The sequence below is a fragment of the Astyanax mexicanus genome, chromosome 20 (assembly GCF_023375975.1).
Source record: "Astyanax mexicanus isolate ESR-SI-001 chromosome 20, AstMex3_surface, whole genome shotgun sequence".
NCBI classification, from domain to species: Eukaryota; Metazoa; Chordata; class Actinopteri; order Characiformes; family Acestrorhamphidae; genus Astyanax; species Astyanax mexicanus.
Genome location: NC_064427.1, coordinates 20,398,193 through 20,417,520, shown reverse-complemented (window position 1 = coordinate 20,417,520; position 19,328 = coordinate 20,398,193). Strand labels below are relative to the sequence as shown.

General features: G+C 36.2%; 1 protein-coding gene across 2 annotated transcripts; it reads left to right on the top strand.

The window, feature by feature from the left end:
* Positions 1-671: 671 nt before the first annotated feature.
* LOC103039300 (eosinophil peroxidase) lies at positions 672-19,124 on the top strand. Of its 2 annotated transcripts, XM_049468646.1 has the most exons (16): positions 672-808; positions 2,094-2,162; positions 2,791-2,887; positions 3,699-3,877; positions 4,634-4,766; positions 5,563-5,692; positions 5,808-6,014; positions 6,923-7,280; positions 8,728-8,888; positions 9,573-9,831; positions 11,079-11,249; positions 11,876-12,113; positions 12,398-12,597; positions 14,705-14,742; positions 14,984-15,043; positions 16,323-16,437. In XM_049468646.1, the coding sequence occupies exons 2-16, from the start codon at positions 2,096-2,098 to the stop codon at positions 16,344-16,346; spliced, it is 2,322 nt and encodes a 773-aa protein (XP_049324603.1). In that variant the 5' UTR covers positions 672-808; positions 2,094-2,095; the 3' UTR covers positions 16,347-16,437. The 2 variants fall into 2 exon arrangements, with proteins under 2 accessions (XP_049324603.1, XP_049324602.1); XM_049468645.1 differs by lacking the exon at positions 14,705-14,742 and having other exon boundaries at positions 16,323-19,124.
* Positions 19,125-19,328: the final 204 nt, after the last annotated feature.

Below are 19,328 nucleotides of genomic sequence, written 5' to 3'. Positions count from 1 at the left end.
GTGTGTGTGTGTGTGTAAATATATACACTATAAAGTATTAAGAAGAAGTGTGATTAATCGCAGATAATCACAGAATATTGTTGTGATTAATCAGATTAAATGTTTTAATTGATTGGCATCACTAACTTTTATAAATGTAAAAATGTAAACAAAAATACATTCAATAAGGACAGTATAAATCATCTTCATAGAACTGAAATTACAGGAAAAAGTAACAACCCATAAAAGACAACAGGAAATAAACTCATAACAACAAAAGTGTTGTTGTCATCTGGAGAGGGGTTTCCTGGCTTCCTGCTAGAAGTGTGTTAGTCAGACTTTACTCAGTGCCGACTTCGACCTCTAGACCTCAGTATCATAAAGATCCAGAGAACCGCCAATCCTGGTTCTGTTAAAAAATATGATAAACACACCAACAAGTGAATTAAACAACAAATACACACGGGAAATACTGCATAAAGCACTTTGAATAAACTTATACACTTAGTTACATATCTTGATTATGAGTGTGCATTCAGATTAATCAATATCTAACAGAAATCAATACTTCAGCTGAGTATTGGTGCTTGCAGGTACGAGGAAGGAAGCAGGAAGTATGCTGCTGCAGAATGCCAGACTCCTCCTCAGAGATGGAGATGGGGTGAGGCATCAGACTGGGTATAAAAGACCTCCAGCACAGCAGCTCCTCACACTCGGACTCTTAAGACAAGACAAAAAACGACAAGACAAGAAACTACAAGACACGACAAGACAAAACATCCATAGTGACCATACTTCTGCTGGAAGCAAGGCAGAATCAAACACACAGGTGAGAGATGATGCACCGCTCAGGCTCCTCCACAGCTTTGTTTTTTTAATATTAAAGATATTTTAGATATAATGTTTATTTAGCTCTATTGTTGTTACATGCCTTTAATTAAATAGTGCCAACACTATCAGAGTATTCTGGGGCACAGAAATGATGCCTAGATGCTTCTGCAATCATGCACTACATCACTTATGCAAATACTTATACTAAAAATATTATTAATAATAAAACCTCTATGGGAGAAATTGAGCTGATAATATTTTTATTGTATCATGATAAATGTTCATATTTTCATATTGACAATATGTTTTAATAATAAGCTTATTAAGGTCATGTTAAACTAGATTATATGCAGTAAAAATGTAATATTAATCACTATATTACTGTATTATACATAAAAGAGTGTTTGAATAGCAGTTTTTAAGATTCTGACATTAGTGAAGCCTTTTTATCTATTGTGTCAAAATACAGTATTTTCATAAATATTGTGTTGCATTTTAAAATTGACTTAATATAATATTCTGATAATATTTTACCAACCATTATATCATCAAGCTCTGTCAGTGCCCACTTAAAGTATATTAAGGGGAAGTGTATTTTATACTGTTATTTATTATATTTTGATATCTGGATGATATTAACTCTGACAAAATCAGAAATATAAGGTCGACATAAATGCTTTTTATTGGAACATATTTCTTGTTACATTTGGAATTTTAAATATTATATTTATTTGTCAGTCAAAGTCCTAAAATATGTTTAAACAAATAACTTTTAACAAATGACTTAATACTTTAAAGACCTTGACTTTTGTTTTGTGTACGTTTATTGTATATATATATATATTTTTTTTTAGCTACTTGGGGTTATTAGGCCCTAATAAGTATAGAGCAATAAAAGATAAAATTTCGTAGTCGTTTTTGCAGGTTATTTTTATTGTAGCTTCCTATTTTTGCTTAAATTAGTCAAAAATTATATAAAGCTAGAGATTAAATCTAATCTAGTTGGGAGATTTTTTACATGCCCCATATTTCTGTCTGGACTGGCTGTAGAAACTTCTGACTGGGATTTTTGCTATTTTAGTTTTCCATCAATTTTGTGTAATGTTGTCATGTGACCTCTAGATTATACAGACATTGCTTTTATATAATAAAAAAATAAGTATCATGGTGCAGAGGAGCATAAAAGTCCACTTGCAAAATGTCCACATATGAGGATGTAGGGTCTCAGGAGGATAGTTTAACTGTATTGTTACTTTATAACTGTGTTATTTATGCATTTACAGATATGAATCTCCTAATATCCATTGTGGTTCTGGGCTTGTGCCACACACTCAACTACCCAACTGCGTCTGGTGAGTCATAAAAGTCATGAATATTTTGTAATAAATAAATAATATATAACAAATAATTAAGAACAAATAATTATGAATACATCCTTATACACCCTACAACTAACTCTGGACAATTGAATTAATTTAAAAATAAAATGAAATTATTTTAATTCTTACAATAGGGCACTTCTACCCAAACTTTTTGTATAATTTATAGAGTAATTATGGAACTGTATTATTGTATATGCATTACTGGTCAAAAGACCAGTTTTAGAGCACCTCTATTGTATAATTGTAATTTTTCATTTTATTTTACTATACTAAAATTACTTTTTTTCTGCTTTGGCACATAGTTAATGAAGTTTTTGTACACTGGATTTTGTACCATTTCTGGTTATTGACTGGGCTTAAAAAGCTTAAATTTGCAAAAAATAAAGGAAAAACGGGGGTGTTCTAAAACTTTTGATCGGTAATGTATGTATATGTAATGACTTTTAAATATTAAATTCTGAAAATTGCAGCAGTGTAATGATGCTAAAAGATTTAAATGTTAAGATAAATATTCCAGTGATCATATTTTCAACTTATATGATACACATAGCTGCAATGTGTAACTGTATTTTGCGTGTGTGTGTTTGTGTGTGTGTAGGATCTGTAGAGGAGGGTCTGGGACGACCTTTTATCTTGGACTCCATTGATGAGGCTAAAAAGCTTGTGGACGAAGCGTATTTATACTCTCGGCAGGAGTGAGTCTGCAGTTCTTTAACTATTTAACCCTGTTTAAAGAGACACAAAATAAACACCATTCAGGTTTTTATCTTTGTAAAGATCCACAGTTTTTTTAATATACAAAATATAAAATAAAAGTAACAAAACATTTTGTTGTACAAAGGTCAGTGTAAGGTTTATTCTTTTTTTGTTTGTTTGTTTGAGGCTAAATGCTAAATAAATAATTGTATGTAAAAACTCATTATTTTATAACTTTTTTATGTACAAGTGTACAAGAAATAAGTTTTCATCTATTTTTCCTATTTTATTTTTTATCTCTGCCCCTCAAAATTGGATTTTCAGGAAAAATGAAAAAAAAAGATTATTTTCTTTATTTTCTGTTTTTTTATTTTGCAAGGATTATACTACCAGATTTGTGAAAAACTATATAATTAAAAATGGATGAAAACACATTTCTTTTTTACTATACTGAATGAAAAAAAAATAATGATTACGTTTTTTATCAAATTTTCTAATGTTTAATTTAGCTTGATACATTCAGAAAAAAAATTAAATGGCTAAAAATACTTAAAGACACAGTGAACACTGCGGTTTTATTACAGTATCATGCCTCTCCTGATTGGTAGAGATGGTACAATCAGGTTGGATTAGATTCAAAACCTTTTATAAAAAGATATAGTGGATTAAATGTGCTTTACTAAACAGTAGAGCAGAAGTTAAAGGGCTTTTTTTTTAACAAATACAGATAAACGAACATTTCTGATATTTATGGGTGTGTTCATGTGCAGCATGTATATGTTTTTTATAAATGTGTGTGTATGTGTACAGGAGTCTGGCCAGAGTGCGTAAGGACACGTACATCAAGCCGTCTGATAAACTGCGTCTGTTGAAGCAGCCCTCACGCAAAACCCGCAGTGCTGTAAGAGCTGCAGATTACCTGGAGCAAACTCTCAGAATCATCGCTGATAAAACACGCCACGCCCACAAGAGATCCATCAACGCTACAGGTAATCATTGCCTACAATCTCAATCTTATGCCCTCAGCAAGGGGTGTTGTGATGCTCATTGCTATCTTACAACCCACCAAAAAGTTTATTCCTCCACTTTCCGCCTGCCTCGCTTAAATAGCAACAGAGCTTCTGAATATATCTACACTGATGTGTGGTTTTCTTGAAATGAGGTGTGTTCAGGTAAATTTCTGGTGTATTGCTATCTTGGTAACATAAAACACAGGTGCTCCACTGACTGAAAACAATCTAGATAGACATCAATAGTCAGACGTTCATTGCTATCTTGGCAACGTAGGCGTTCAACACACATACACACCCACTTATTACACACACATGAACACACAGCGGCACAAACCCAACTTTTACATCAACAATGAACAGAATACTAAATAAAATAACATTGCTGTTTCCGTAAATGACACGTCCAGGTAGCTGTGCCATTAAAATAGCAATCTGCCAAAGTCAGAGCGCACCTGACTCTTAAAGGGAATGGCAGATGATGCAAAACACACCCATGATTAATTAAGAGAATTAGCACATGCCTTTTGTGCATTTCAAGCCGCGCAAAGTGTACTTTTCCTGTCGTTACGATAGAAAAGACACGCTGACACGCCCTAAATCAAGCTGCACAGTGCATGTTCGCTGGCTCACCTATAGAACACTAAAATAGTACTAAATCTACACTAAATTTGTACTAAACCAACATCAGCCAATTTTCAATTAAACAAGTTATATATCTATTCTGTCTTTCAGAACTGATTTCTCCTAATGAGCTTCGCATGATCGAGCGTCTGACTGGCTGTGCTGCTCAAGTCCAGCCCCCTTCCTGCAGGACCACTCCCAACGTTAACAAGTACCGCACCGCCAACAGCGTCTGCAACAACCGGTGAGTAATGATACTCTGCTCAATCCCGCCTCAATACATTTAGGTCCCTTCCACACATATAGTGATCTTTTTTTGTGTAAATGGGGAAAACTGAGCTTTATAAAAACACAGATGTCACATTAGTCCCTAAAATGATCTCTATAAATGATAAATCTGCCGCATCTACACACAGAGAGCACTAGATTCCAGATTTCCACATATTAGTAAATGTAAATACTGTTCAGTTGCAGTTGTATAACACTCTGTTTAGATTTACAATTTTGTTAGAGAACACTAGTTAACAAACAGCATCATGAAGACCAAGGAAATCACCAGAGAGGTCAGAGATAAAGTTTTTAAAAGTTTTTAAAAGTTCAAAAGTTTAAAGCAGGGTTAGGTTATCAAAAACATATCTCAAGCTTTGAGCAACTCAAGGAGCACTGTTCCCAAATCCATCATCCAAAAACAAACCTGAAAAAAAGTATTCTACAACTGTTTCTACAAACTTACCAAGACATGGCCATGGTTCAACCAAACTGACAGATCAAGCAAGGAGAGCACTGGTCGGAGAAGCAGCTAAGAGGCCCATGGTCACTCTGAAGGAGCTGCAGGGATCCACAGATTTTTATTTTTATTTTCATTTTCGTTCCACTTCACATTTATGTGCTACTGTCTGTTGGTCTTTCACTTAAAATTCTAATAAAACACATTTAATTTTGTGCTTGGAAAGTGACAAAATGTGATGGACACTTTTGCAAGCCACTGTAGCCTTCATACATTATATCACAGATTTAAATGTTTTATTCTGTATTTCTAGGAAGAACCCGCTTCTCGGTGCAGCGAACACGCCCTTAGCTAGCTGGCTTCCTACTATTTATGAAGACGGGATCTCGCAGCCTGTAGGATGGAACCCAGGCAGACTCCACAACGGGGTCTCCCTCCCTCTGGTGTGTCAGAGCTCCATTTTCCTGTTTCATTAATATTAGCTATAAAATGTATTATTAACCATGTGAATCCAGGGCTAACTGATCCCTCTTTTCCATCCTCGTTCTTCTCCTCCAGGTGAGGCTGGTGTCGAACCAGATTTTGAGCATGCAGGATGCTGATGCAAAGGGCGACAGTGAGTACACACACCTGGTCACCTTTTTCGGCCAATGGAACGACCACGATCTGTCCTTCACTCCCTTCTCACCCAGCATCCGGTCCTTCAGCAGCGGCATTGACTGTGACGCCAGCTGTGAACAGTCTGAACCCTGCTTCCCCATCCGGGTCAGCACTGCCTTTCTGCACTTCTATTATCTTCTATCAGTTTCTATTATCTTCTATCAGTTTCTATTATACACAGATACATTCAGTACTGTTTTATTGTTTCAACTGAATGTTTGGAAGTTTTTTTTTGTTAACATTGTTTGTTGTGGTATGATCTTGAAAGTAATAGAATATTCTTCAGTGTTTTTCATAAAGCATTGATATATGGCACCAAATATCGATATATTTTTATTGAAACATACAGCTCTAGAAAAAAATAAGACACCACTTAAAAATGATGAGTTTCTTTGATTATAACAAATTGAAAACCTCTGGATTATAATCAAGAGGAAGATGAATGATTACAAGCCATCAAACCAAACTGAACTGCTTGATTTTTGCACCAGGAGTAAAGCAGCAAAAAGTGATCAAAAAGCAGTGTGTAAGACTGGTGGAGGAGAACATGATGCCAAGATGCATTAAATGATTAAAACTGTGATTAAAAAACAGGGTTATTCCACCAAATATTGATTTCTGAACTCTTAAAACTTTATCAGTATGAACTTGTTTTCTTTGCATTACTTGTGGTCTGAAAGCTCTGCATCTTTGTTTATTATTTCTGCAATTTTTCGTTTCGTTTTTTTTTTTTGCAAATATTTGACAATATTTTTATTTGGAATTTGGGAGAAATTTTGTCCGTAGATTATTGAATAAAACAACAATGTTCATTTTAAGAAAACTAGTACATGCCTTTTCAGCAAGCTGTACTTTTCCCGTCGTTACGATAGCAAAGACACACTGACGCCCTAAATCAAGTGAACGGTGCGTCACCTATATAGATCACTAAAATAGGGCCCCTAGTGTCTTAAAGAGAAATATTTTTTGATAATGTTAATTAAGTAAACTTTATCCATTATGATGTTGTTTAGATTCCTAATGGAGACCCACGCATCTCCAGAAACAGCTGCATCCCTGTGTTCCGCTCTGCTCCCACCTGTGGTTCTGGAAACACCGCCTTCATGTTCGGTGGCACTCCCAACGTGAGGCAGCAGATCAACTCCCTGACAGCCTTCCTGGACGTGGGTCAGCTGTACGGCTCTGATCAAGGTCTTGCACGAGAACTTCGGGATCTTTCCAACGATAAAGGACGTCTGCTGGTGAACGACCGCTTCCAGGACAACGGCCGAGACCTGCTGCCCTTCACCAAAGTGGCCAGCAACATGTGCTCCACACGCAATCGCATCCTCAACACCACGGGCCTGCCTGAAGTTCCATGCTTTATTGCAGGTTGGTTTACTTCCTCTTTCCTGTGTATGTTTGTTTCACACATATTTAGCATGATATATGGTGTAAGCATTGCATTCTAGAGCAAATGACCTTAAAGCAGCATTATGTTACTTATGTAATTTTACTATTTTTACTAACTGTAATTGTTGAGTATGATTTCTATCACAGTCCTAGTCAAGCTCAGAATGCTACTACTGCACAGTGTAACTTTGGTGAAGCATGCATTGAAAAATACTGCATATTTCTGTAAAATGCTGTAATATTACAGGGTATCGCCTCAGTCCATGAGATGCTGCTTCTGTATCTCTCAGCTTGTCAACAAATGCATGTGAAAAGCTTGTCCTTTAGGAGTGTCTCCAAGCAAAAAAATGACTCTTTCTGACTGTAGGGGGAGGAAAAATGCAAAAAATATCTGCAAAAAAGTATATTGCTCCTTTAAGGAATCAACATAGTACCAATAAAGACTATTATATAGAATATTAACAGACTTTAGAAAAAGGATGATAATATGCACTGTAAAAAAGTTCCATTGTAAATTATACAGTTAGTTAGAGACAAAAAAAGTTCTTGCCAAAACAAGATTGTAATTGTCATTTTTCAAGCTCAGAATGCCACTACTGTACTGCGTAACTTTGGTGAAGAATGCATGAAAAAATACTGCATATTTGTGTAAAATCCTGTAATATTACAGGGTATCGCCTCAGTCCGTAAGATTCTGCTTCTGAAATTCTCAGCTTGTCAACAAATGCATGTGAAAATCGCACCCTTTAGAAGTGTAGTGACTCTTTCTGACTGTAGGGGGAGTCAAACAGCAAGAAATGCCAAAAGCCAATTACTGTTTTAAGTCTTTTGGAACCAATAAAAAAAACAATAAACACTAATATATAAAATATCAACAGACTCTTTAAAAAGCATTTCAGTTCACATTAGACTCATGTATTCATTATACAACAGAATGCTAGCAAAGAACTAGAACAGCTATTAAACAGGCTGATAATATGCACTGTAAAAAGTTTCATTGTAAATTATACAGTTATTTAGCGGCAAAGTTGCCAATAAGGGATTGCAACGGTCATTTCAAGCTCTGAATGCCACTACTGTACTGTGTACCTTTAGTGAAGCATGAATGCAAGAAATACTGCATATTTTTGTAAAATCCTGTAATATTACAGGGTAATTTGCAGCATCGCAGAAAATGCATGTTAAAAGCGCACCCTTTAGGAGTGTAATGACTCTTCCTGACTTTAGGTGGAGCCAGAAAGTCTAAAGCCAACTGCTGCTTAATCATACTGTCTTTTGGAACCAATATAATACAAATAAAGACTCATTTATACAATAATAACAGCCTTTTTAAAAAGCATTTCAGTTCACATTAGACTCAACAAATGCAAGACAAAAAAGATTTTTCAGAACATGCAATTTGCTTAAAATCTAACTCTGACTGCAGGTGATGTTCGTGTGGATGAGAACATTGCCCTCACCTCGCTGCACACGCTGTTTATGAGGGAACACAATCGCCTGGCTGACATCCTGAGAGTCCTCAACCCCCACTGGAGCAGTGAAACCCTTTACCAGGAGGCTCGCAAAATCATGGGGGCCTACCACCAGGTACTGCCCACCTACATACATGCTTACAGAAACACAGTATATTTTATATATGGCCAAACACACATGCTTGTGCATTCCTAGATAAAGTAAAAACTAATATTAGACCTGGTTCTCTTTCTGAGGTCCTGATTTAGTTCTCTCTTTTAATATTTTAATATTTAGTATACATTATCGCTAAAAGGTTTAAGAACACCCCCATTTTTTTCACTTATTTTTGCCATTTACCCTCTTCATGTCCAGTCGATAACCCGAAATGGAAATGGTACAGAATCCAGTGTACAGCATTTAGCAGTAAACTGCCAGGGCCTTTAAGCAAAACTAATGAACCAGACACTGAAAAAATATATTGTAAAACAAAATAGAGTTTTATTTTTTTGCAAACATGTCATTGGTTATCAGCTTGCAGCTGGTCTGTAGTAACGGAAATAATGGAAGTAGTATTGGAAAAGGATTTTATGAAATGTTAATTTTCAAAGTCTTAGTCTGTAGTAAAGCAGTAAAGCTGAAACAGATGGAGTTACTCTCTACGGCAGCAGCATTTACACACTTATACACATCACATTCACACTCTCATCATAATAACTAGAAAAAAACTCTTTAACTATTAAAAGTAGAAGTCTTTTCTTTAGAGAAATTACAGATGAAGCCATCTGTAATTATTCTGATATTATTTCTGCTTCACAGATTATAGTTATCAGGGATTACCTGCCGCACATCGTGGGTCCTGATGCCATAAAGAAGCTGCTCGGCCCATATCCCGGCTACAACCCCAACATTGACCCCAGCATCGCTAACGTTTTCGCCACCGCTGCTTACCGATTCGCCCACGTTACCATCCAGCCCCTCGTCTTCCGCGTGGATGAAAACTTTGAGAACCACCCAAAGTTCCCCAGCGTCCCTCTGTATGAGGCCTTTTTCTCACCCTGGAGAGTCGTGTTTGAAGGTGAGTTCATGATGAGTCTATAGTCAAACCCCTTCACAACAAGGCGAGCAAACCAATCAATTGCCTCTAGAATTGCCAGACAACGACTGGTTATGAATTAAATGCAAAGACATACTGTGACAGTCAATGCAGGAAAGTATAATCACTCTGTTATCAGAATCAACCTCAAGGGGGCGCCTCCCACTAGTTACTGACAGCAGCCAGCCAGCCAGGTTCGTCATTCCTGCAGCCGGCAAAATATGGACCTTCAGCAAACATGAAGCGATAGATTTTATCCATCAGAAAGTCAAAAAAAGAAAACAGAAAAGGGAAGATGAAGAACAGATATAAAAAATATAAAATATACAAGTAAGAGACCACTTAAAAATAGAGTTTCTTTGATTTTACCAAATTAAAAACCTCTGGAATATAATCAAGAGGAAGATGGATGATTACAAGCCATCAAACCAAGCTGAACTGCTTGAATTTTTGCACCAGGAGTAAAGGCATAAAGTTATCCAAAAGCAGTGTGTAAGACTGGTGGAGGAGAACATGCCAAAATGCATGTAAACTGTGATTAAAAACCATGGTTATTCCACCAAATATTAATTTCTGAACTCTTAAAACTTTATGAATATGAACTTGTTTTCTTTGCATTATTTGAGGTCTGAAAGCTCTGCAAAATGTTGCCCATAAAGAATTGTAATTGACAGAAATTCAGTGTGGACTACAGCATATAATAGAGTTTTAAAGCTTTTTTAGAATTAGTTTTGGCATAAGAAAATACTTTATAATACTGTTATTATTCTTCACAATAAACATATGTACATTAAATGAATTATTGTAAAGTTATAGCTAGCCATACATTGTAAAACAAACTACATTTCTTTATTTTAAATTACATAAAATACTTGTACAAGAGCTTCTGCAACGTTACTGCTTTGCACTAAAATAAATGGTGACTTGCACTTACAGCCTACAACACTGAACTAAGCAATCAACCAAAATATAAGACAGATCTGAACATCCAAGAGAAAATAGCCCAGGTAGGAAAGACTGCACACTGATGGTGAGTTAGGGATAAGAAGGCACGCCCTTCATGAAAATTAAGTATGTCAGGGGCCAGTAGGAAAAATTTATCTTTTTTTTGTTGGCCTGGGCCCGCCAAATGCCTTGAAACAACCTTAAAACGACCTGTCTACAGTATATATTTTAGTAATTTCCCCCTGAATTTCATCTAAATCTCACTTGAATCTTCACTCATCCAGGTGGAATTGACCCTCTGATCCGTGGTCTGATTAGCCGCCCAGCTAAACTGAACCAGCAGAACCACATGCTGGTGAACGCTCTGAGAGAGAGACTGTTTGCCTTCACCAGCCACATCGCCCTGGACCTGGCGTCCCTCAACATGCAGAGGAGCCGCGACCATGGTCTGCAAGGTAGGTGCACAAAACGAAATATACACCTGAGTTTCAGTTGCAGTATGGTTTTAGAATCCTAGGTCATGCTGCATCAGCAGCCGGAGTCCGAGAGAGAGTACAGTAGGTCTTGCTGCTTCTCCATCAGCAGCCAGAGTCTGAGAGAGAGAGAGAAAGGGAGAGGACAGTAGATTATGCTGCCTCTAAATATTCAGAAGCGCCTTTGCTATTTAATCAGAACAGGCAAAAGTATAATTTTATCACATTGTTATGAAGATTTTGGTGAATAAGAAATAATGTTCAGAAATGCACCTTTAAATGGTAAGGATGCAGCAAATATACAGCATCCAAAATTATTCAGCCAAAAATGGCAAGAAAAGTTAACTAATTGAATAATTTACGTAGAAACAATGATGTTTTCGATAACAGTCACCATAAAATTTTTTAGTGTTGAAATATATTTTGGCTATATAATTAATGCAATGGTGGAAAAAGTGACAAACTTTTATAAAACCTGCAACAAAACATTTTCAGTATTCAGCCAAATGTTTTAATTTGTTCGGTTTCTGCATAAAATTTTAATATGATGTGGTGAAAGATGGAAAGTTCAGTCTGTAGAAACACCTCGTGTCACTTTGTGCCGTTAGGTTACACTGCATGGAGGAAGTTTTGTAACCTCAGCGAACCTCGCAACCAAGCCGAGCTGGCCACAGTGTTGAATAACACAGATCTAGCACGCAGACTTCTCGAGCACTACAAAACTCCCGCCAACATCGACGTCTGGCTGGCGGGAATAGCCGAACCTTTCGTCCCCGGAGGCCGAGTCGGACCCCTCTTCTCCTGCCTCATCGGGACCCAGTTCCAGAAGATCCGGCTAGGAGACAGGTAGCGTGAAAAAAAACTTTAAATGTGATATTTGTTTAATTTTATTTGGTTTAAATCTATACAGGCATATGAAAATAAATAAATAAAATACATAAAAAGCAACTCAACAATAAGTCTTAATGTCATGCAGGCCAAATCTCAGCATGTACCTAATAATAACTAAAACAATAAATTATTGAGCTTTAAAGTGTGTAAATGAGTAAATACTTTGTTTGTTAACACACAGAAGAAATACATAAATAAAAATGTGTGTACAATATTAATTTCCCTCCCTCTCTAATCAGGCTGTGGTGGGAGAATCGTGGAGTTTTCACCAAGAGACAGAGAGACTCTCTGATCACCATGTCTCTGGCTCGCATCATCTGTGACAACACCGGCTTAAAGAAGGTTCCAGCTGATCCGTTCCGCCTGAAGGCCAACAAAGCAGAGTTTGTGGAGTGCTCCAGCATCGCCGAGATCGACTTCACTCCCTGGATTGATTCTGGTAAGGAGAAAGCACCAGAGCGTTTACAAGTTCTTTGTATAAAATCAGCAGTTTAATTTCTTCTGATTATCGAAATGTGAGAATTTGTTTAATAGATTTTTAAAACATTATAATTATCATGGGCATAGTGTAGTCATTGCATCTCCCCAGCATAGACATATTACTCAAATGATCCCATATAGCCAAGCTGATGCTCCACCAGCAAAAATGATTAGGGATATGTCCATATGTTATATACAGCTCTGAAAAAAAATAAGAGACCACTTAAAAATGATGAATTTACCAAATTGAAAACCTCTGGAATATAATCAAGAGGAAGATGGATGATCACAAGCCATCAAACCAAACTGAACTGCTTGAATTTTTGCACCAGGAGTAAAGCAGCATAAAGTTATCCAAAAGCAGTGTGCAAGACTGGTGGAGGAGAACATGCATGATGCATGAAACCAGGGTTATTCCACCAAATATTGATTTCTCTTAAACTCTAAACTCATGAACTTTATGATTATGAACTATGATTATGAGCTTTATCTTCAAAGTTTCTTCAAAGTAGCACCTCTTGCATAGATTATCAGTTTTACACATCTTGGCTGGATTTACTCTGGAATTCAGGCTTTCAGTTAACAGCTGTGCTGAACTCATAAAGAGTTAATTACTTGAATACTTTAATTACTTCTTAATAAAGTGTTTGAGAGCATCAGTTGTAAAGTTGTGAAGAGGTAGAGTTACAGGTATACAGTGAATAGCTCTATTTGAGTAATGTTCTAATCCAGATTACGGCAACAACTACTCAACTAAGTAAAGAAAAAAATGGCTTTAAGAAAAAATTAAGGACAGGACAGGAACGACAGGAAATTCAAAAACGTTGTAATGATGAAACTGGCACTCATCAGGACCGCCCCAGGAAAGTAAGAGCGAGAGTTTCCTCAGTTCATCAGTTTTACCAGCCTCAGAAACCACAAGTTAACAGATCCCCAGATAAAATCATTTTCTTAGATGAAGTTTACCAAAAACTCTTAAGAAGTCTGTTGATATTGTCTGAAGATCATTTATTATTTATCATCATTTACTTGTTCAGGCCATTTGTAGCATTTGTCTTTTACCTGAGTTGATTTTGAATGACAAAAACAGCCTCTACTCTCCTGCAAAGGCCTTACACTAGATTTAGGAACATTGTTGTGAGGATTTGATTGATTTATTAATGTGGTCAGGTACTGATACTGATTAATTAGTTTTATTAAACAAGTTGTTAATTTGTACCTGTGCCATTATTGAGAACACTGTATAGTAGCTGTATAGTATCTCACTTATTAAATGAGTGTCTGGATAGTACAGTGTATGTTCTTATGTATTTATACACAGCTCTGGAGAAAAAAATAAGTGAGCACTTAAAAATGATGAGTTTCTTTGATTTTACCAAATTGAAAACCTCTGGAATAAAATCAAGAGGAAGATGGATGATCACAAGCTATCAAACCAAACTGAACTGCTTGAATTTTTGCAACAGGAGTAAATGCATAAAGTTATCCAAAAGCAGTGTGTAAGACTGGTGGAGGAGAACATGCTGCCAAGATGCATGAAAAAAAAAAACTTGATTTCCGAACTCTTAAAACTTTATGAATATAAACTTCTTTGGAATTTGGGAGAAATGTTTTCTGTAGTTCATAGAATAAACCAACATGGTTCATTTTACTCAAACATAAACCTATAAATAGCAAAATCAGAGAAACTGATTCAGAAACAAAAGTGGTCTCTTCCAGAGCTGTATATAGATTTTTTTTGTCTCTCTATTGTTATTGATTGTTTATCAGTTCATTTTGTAGTTCATAGCACTAAGAATGTCTAGCCAGTGGAGGCAGCTATAGCTCAAATAAAGCAATTTAATCAAATATACAATTTAGTTTTGGTCTGTTAAACAAATTGTCACATTTTTTTTATCTTTTTATCTTTGCTGAAGATTTCTGTCTCTGCTTGTGGTGAACTGGTGTGCTCTGTAGGCCTGTGTATATTAGCATGTATGGTCTGCATGCATTGGGGTAGTAATACATTCTGTGTGTTAAATCTCTGCATTGTGGTGTTGGCTTACCCTTGGTGTTTGACCTTCTAGGTGAGCGCCAAAGCCAAAGTGCATACAGTGGAAATGAGGTTAGCCAAGCATTATTTCACATTATTCCTCATAAATACTCAATCATCACAAATCTCACACAACTGGGCCTTTGCAGGACAGTTAATTATCCTTTAACTCTCTGATTTCTTGGGCTGAAGATTCTCTAATTAATATATATTATTATATGTTATACAAAATAAGCTTTGCTTCTGTTTCTTTTTATTTCTGTGTCTATAAATCCTTTGTAGGAAATAACTAAGCTTTATTAATCATTTTTAGATTCTGACGGAGAACTTTTACCCGGACCTCCAGGACCTCGAGGACCAGCTGGAGAACAAGGTAATGTATAGCACAATAATTTTCTTATAATGGCTGGAAAGGACAAGCAGGGTCAACACCTTTAAACAGCAGCAAGAAGGAGTAAACATACCAAAAACAAGAATCAGTCCAAGAGTCAAACACAGCAAGGCGATATCAGAGGGCAGGCAAAAATCAGGGTTTGTAAATAAATATTTACAATACATTAAAACTTTGCGATGAGTGAGTGGGAGTGAGTGCAGGTGTATATATAGGGGGGTGAACAGGTGTAGTCAATATTCTGGTGATGAGCTTTTTTATCGTTTATCTTTGAGACCTTAGGTCTCATTAACAATGCCCAACACAATTGTAGATATATAAATATATATCCACTAGTAATTACATTTGATATTATATTATACATATGATAATTAACAATTACATTATTCAGACAGAATCTCCATGACATTCAAAACACGTTGTGTTCCGAAAGCATTATTATAATATTATAAACAATTAAACATTCACATGCTTTTTTTATGCTGTTGAACTGTTAGTTAATCATCAGTGGCATAAAATTGTGTTACAAAGACACAGGGATATTGTTTACTCCAATGATTATTTATCCTACAAGTTCCTAAATTGTTATTGTAATAAAAACATGATCGTGATAAACACAGCTTGAAGAGTGAAACTAAGGTGAAAGTAAAATAAACAAAAAAACAAAAAAAAAAAGCGTAGGCTCCGGGCTCCAAGTGGTCCAGCAGTCATGCAGCTTGACATCAGCTGCTGGAGCCCTGAGAGAGCACAATTGTCCTTGCTCTCTCTGGGTGGGTACAGTAGATGGTGCTCTTTCCCCTCATCACTTCTAGGGTGACGTTGATCAGCACAAGGCTGCGTTTCAGAACTAAGTCGCTGTGCTTTCCTCCAAGCGTTAGCGCTGTGATGCTACTCGACAATGCTGCATCAGCAGCAGTTCAAAAAGAGGTGGAGTCTGACTTCATATGTATTGGAGGAGGCATGTGCTAGTCTTCACCGTCTTGGTGTGTTGGGGCTTCACTAGTGATAGGAGGAGTCCTAATGAGTGTGTTGGGTAATTGGCTGTGTAGATTAGGGTTAAGCACAGGTTCTAAAAAGTTTGTATGTGAATAATATTAACAATAAAAAAAAAATAAAATTCATCATGCTAACCAAGCAGTCAGTTGAGCAGTGACTGTGTTTTCTGCTGCCAAGATAGCAATACCAAAGAAATGTACCTGAACACACCTCATTTCCAAGATAGCAATAATTTAATAATTTTTTTTCTTTCCTAATCTTCCAGGTCCCCGGGGCTCACAGGGGATAAACGGACCCCCCGGACCCCCCGGACCCCCTGGCCCCGGCTCCAACAGCACAGCACAGAAATCTGCCTTTTCTATGAAGCTCGGCTCCGCCTCCTTGCTGCCCATCAAAAAGTTAATTTTCCGTGAAGCAGTTTTCAACAGCTTTAATGACTACAGCACTCAGACCGGCGAGTTCACCTGCAGAGTGCCCGGCCTCTACGAGTTCGTCTTCTCTCTGAGCAGCCCTCGCAGTGCCGGCATCGTCTCGCTGATGTGCAACAGCACCGCGGTCCTGAGCAGCGTCCCGTCCTCCCAGAGCCCGGGCAGGATAACCTACAGCGGGCAGACGATCCTTTGGTTACCGCAGGGCACTCGAGTGAGCCTGGAGGCCAGTCTAAGCAGCAGGGGTCTGTCCTCGGAAAGCTCCTTTAACGGACATATGCTTTTTACTGCCTGAACGCTCGTCTTCTTAACGCTTACAAGCTGCTCTTACCAAAAGTATACTAAAAATAGTCATTTTATATTTTTAAGTAATATAGCTCTGGAAAAAATTAAGAAACCACTTTAATTTCTGAATCAGTTTTTGTTGTTTTATACTATAAACAATAGACAACATTTCTCCCAAATTCCAAATAAAAATTTCGTCATTTAGAGAATTTATTTGCAGAAAATGAGAAATGGCTGAAATAACAAAAAGATGCAGAGCTTTCAGACCTCAAATAACGCAAAGAAAACAAGTTCATATTCATTCAAGTTTTAATAGCTCAGAAATTAATAATTGGTGGAATGATCACAGTTTAAAAATCTCATGCATCTCGGCATGTTCTCCTCCACTAGTCTTACACACTGCTTTTGGATAACTTTATGCAGTTCAGTTTGGTTTGATGGCTTGTGATTATCATCCACCTTCCTCTTGATTATATTCTAGAGGTTTTCAATTAGGTAAAATCCATGAAACTCATCATATTTAAGTGGTCTCATTTTTTTTCAGAGCTGTTTAATACAGTAAGCATTTACACACATTCAGCCTGCCACAGTTTAGCCCCGCCCTCTATTAGGTTAGGAAGGACTTTTGGCCAGTCTGGACTGTATTGAATGAGGCACAATACAGGTATAAGCCAGTGAGTACAGCACTAAAAAGTTTAAATTAAGTATTAAATAAAATACATAGAAAGCTTTAGAACATTCTAATAAATACCAAATAAACTCAAGTTTGGATATATTGTACTGTAGAAATGTTATGATGTACTTTTAATGTGAGATATACAGTACTTAGCTTTAGGCATAGAACTGGAGTCTCCTAGTAAAACTTTTATTCATGTTTTAGCCCCGCCCACATGTACAGTATGTTAGGAGGAGTGTGTAAGTCTGGACTGTTTTGAAAGAGGTTTAATCCAGGAAAGCCAATGAGAACAGGACTAGTTTAAAATTAGTATTAAATACACAAAAGCATTAAAACATCCTCATAAATAGCAGATAAAAAATAACTGTAAAAATAGTTTTTACAGAAAGACTCTGGAGGCCAGCATGCAAAAAAATACTAATTTAAATGTTGAAAAAATTGTAACAGTGTAAAAGAAAAATTTAAACATTTTTTTTAGTTTTTGGGATATGAGACCAAATTATTGGCGCTGGGTGTTTAAGAAACATACTTTTAATGTGAGATGTTTTTAGCATTAGGCGTAGAATAAGAGTCTCCTAGTAAGACTTTTACTTAACGTTTAAGCCCTGCCCACGATTATGTTAGAAGGAGTGTGTTAGTCTGGATAAATATTAAATATATAAAGGAATTAACCAGCATTTTCAATTCCAGATAAAAACAGGTTAGAAGATACTGTACTGTAGAAAGGTACTGATGTACTGTAGAAATGCAATATATGACTGTGAAAAATAGTTCAGCCAGAAATACTCTTTAGACAGGCGTGCAATAAAAATACGAATTTAATCTTAATCTTAAATATATATATAACAATTCAAAATATAACTTAATTATTCAATTATTTTAAGTAATTGTTGTGGTCTTGGGTTATGGGACCAAATTATCGGTTCTGGGTACGTACATTAGCCTTTTTAATGTCTTTTTTAATGAGGTACATAGAAATGGAGTGTCCTAGTAGAACTTTTTTCACTTTTTGACATTAAAACAAATGGTCAAACGCCAGAGGGGCAAAGAATGAAAGACTGTAATGAAGTGCAAAGAATGAGACTGTAAAAAATGTAATGAATTGCATTACTCATTAATTATTTTAATAATTTAGCAAAACAATAAGAATAAAAATGGTTGTAAATGGTTAAAGAGTATAAAAGAGTTAAACCGCAGCCATAGTCAGCTCCACTGTTCAATCTACAGTAACGCCAGTCTGGTTTCCTCTCTATGCACTGAGGAATAAGTTGAGGAATACTGGATTAAATCAGGAATACTGGATTTATTGTACAGCGCTGTTATCAGCTGCTTCTGTTACAGGTGTGTAACTGTGTAATTGTGTAAGCTTTTGTCAGTCTGATAGAATAAGAATAAATGTTTTACATTTTTTAAATGTAATGAATTTTGCCATTGCAATTTGAAGCCTGTTTGCTTTATATATATATATATATATATATAATCATAGCACCTTTGATATATAATGTTTTTCAGGCCTTTTGATATTTTACAAAAATGCAAAATGCAAATATATTGCATTGCTTTTGATGTCTGATTTCTTGATTGTGTGAAAGATGCTTGTGCTGATTGATGTGTGATGTTGCTGTGATGTATCTCAGTTTACACAAGAAAATGTTAATAAAGAAAGTGCATACCTCAACTTGGGTCTCTGTTTGGAATTTTTTTATATTCCAAATGTCACCGGGGAAAGGACACACACCAAATGACAAAATATTTTTTTCCGGGTATTTTATTCTGATTTAATTGTATTTAAAACAATAAAAATAAAATTAATACACTGTAAAACCATAACTTAGAACACAGTACAGTATTTGGTAGTGGCACTAATTACAGAAAATAGATA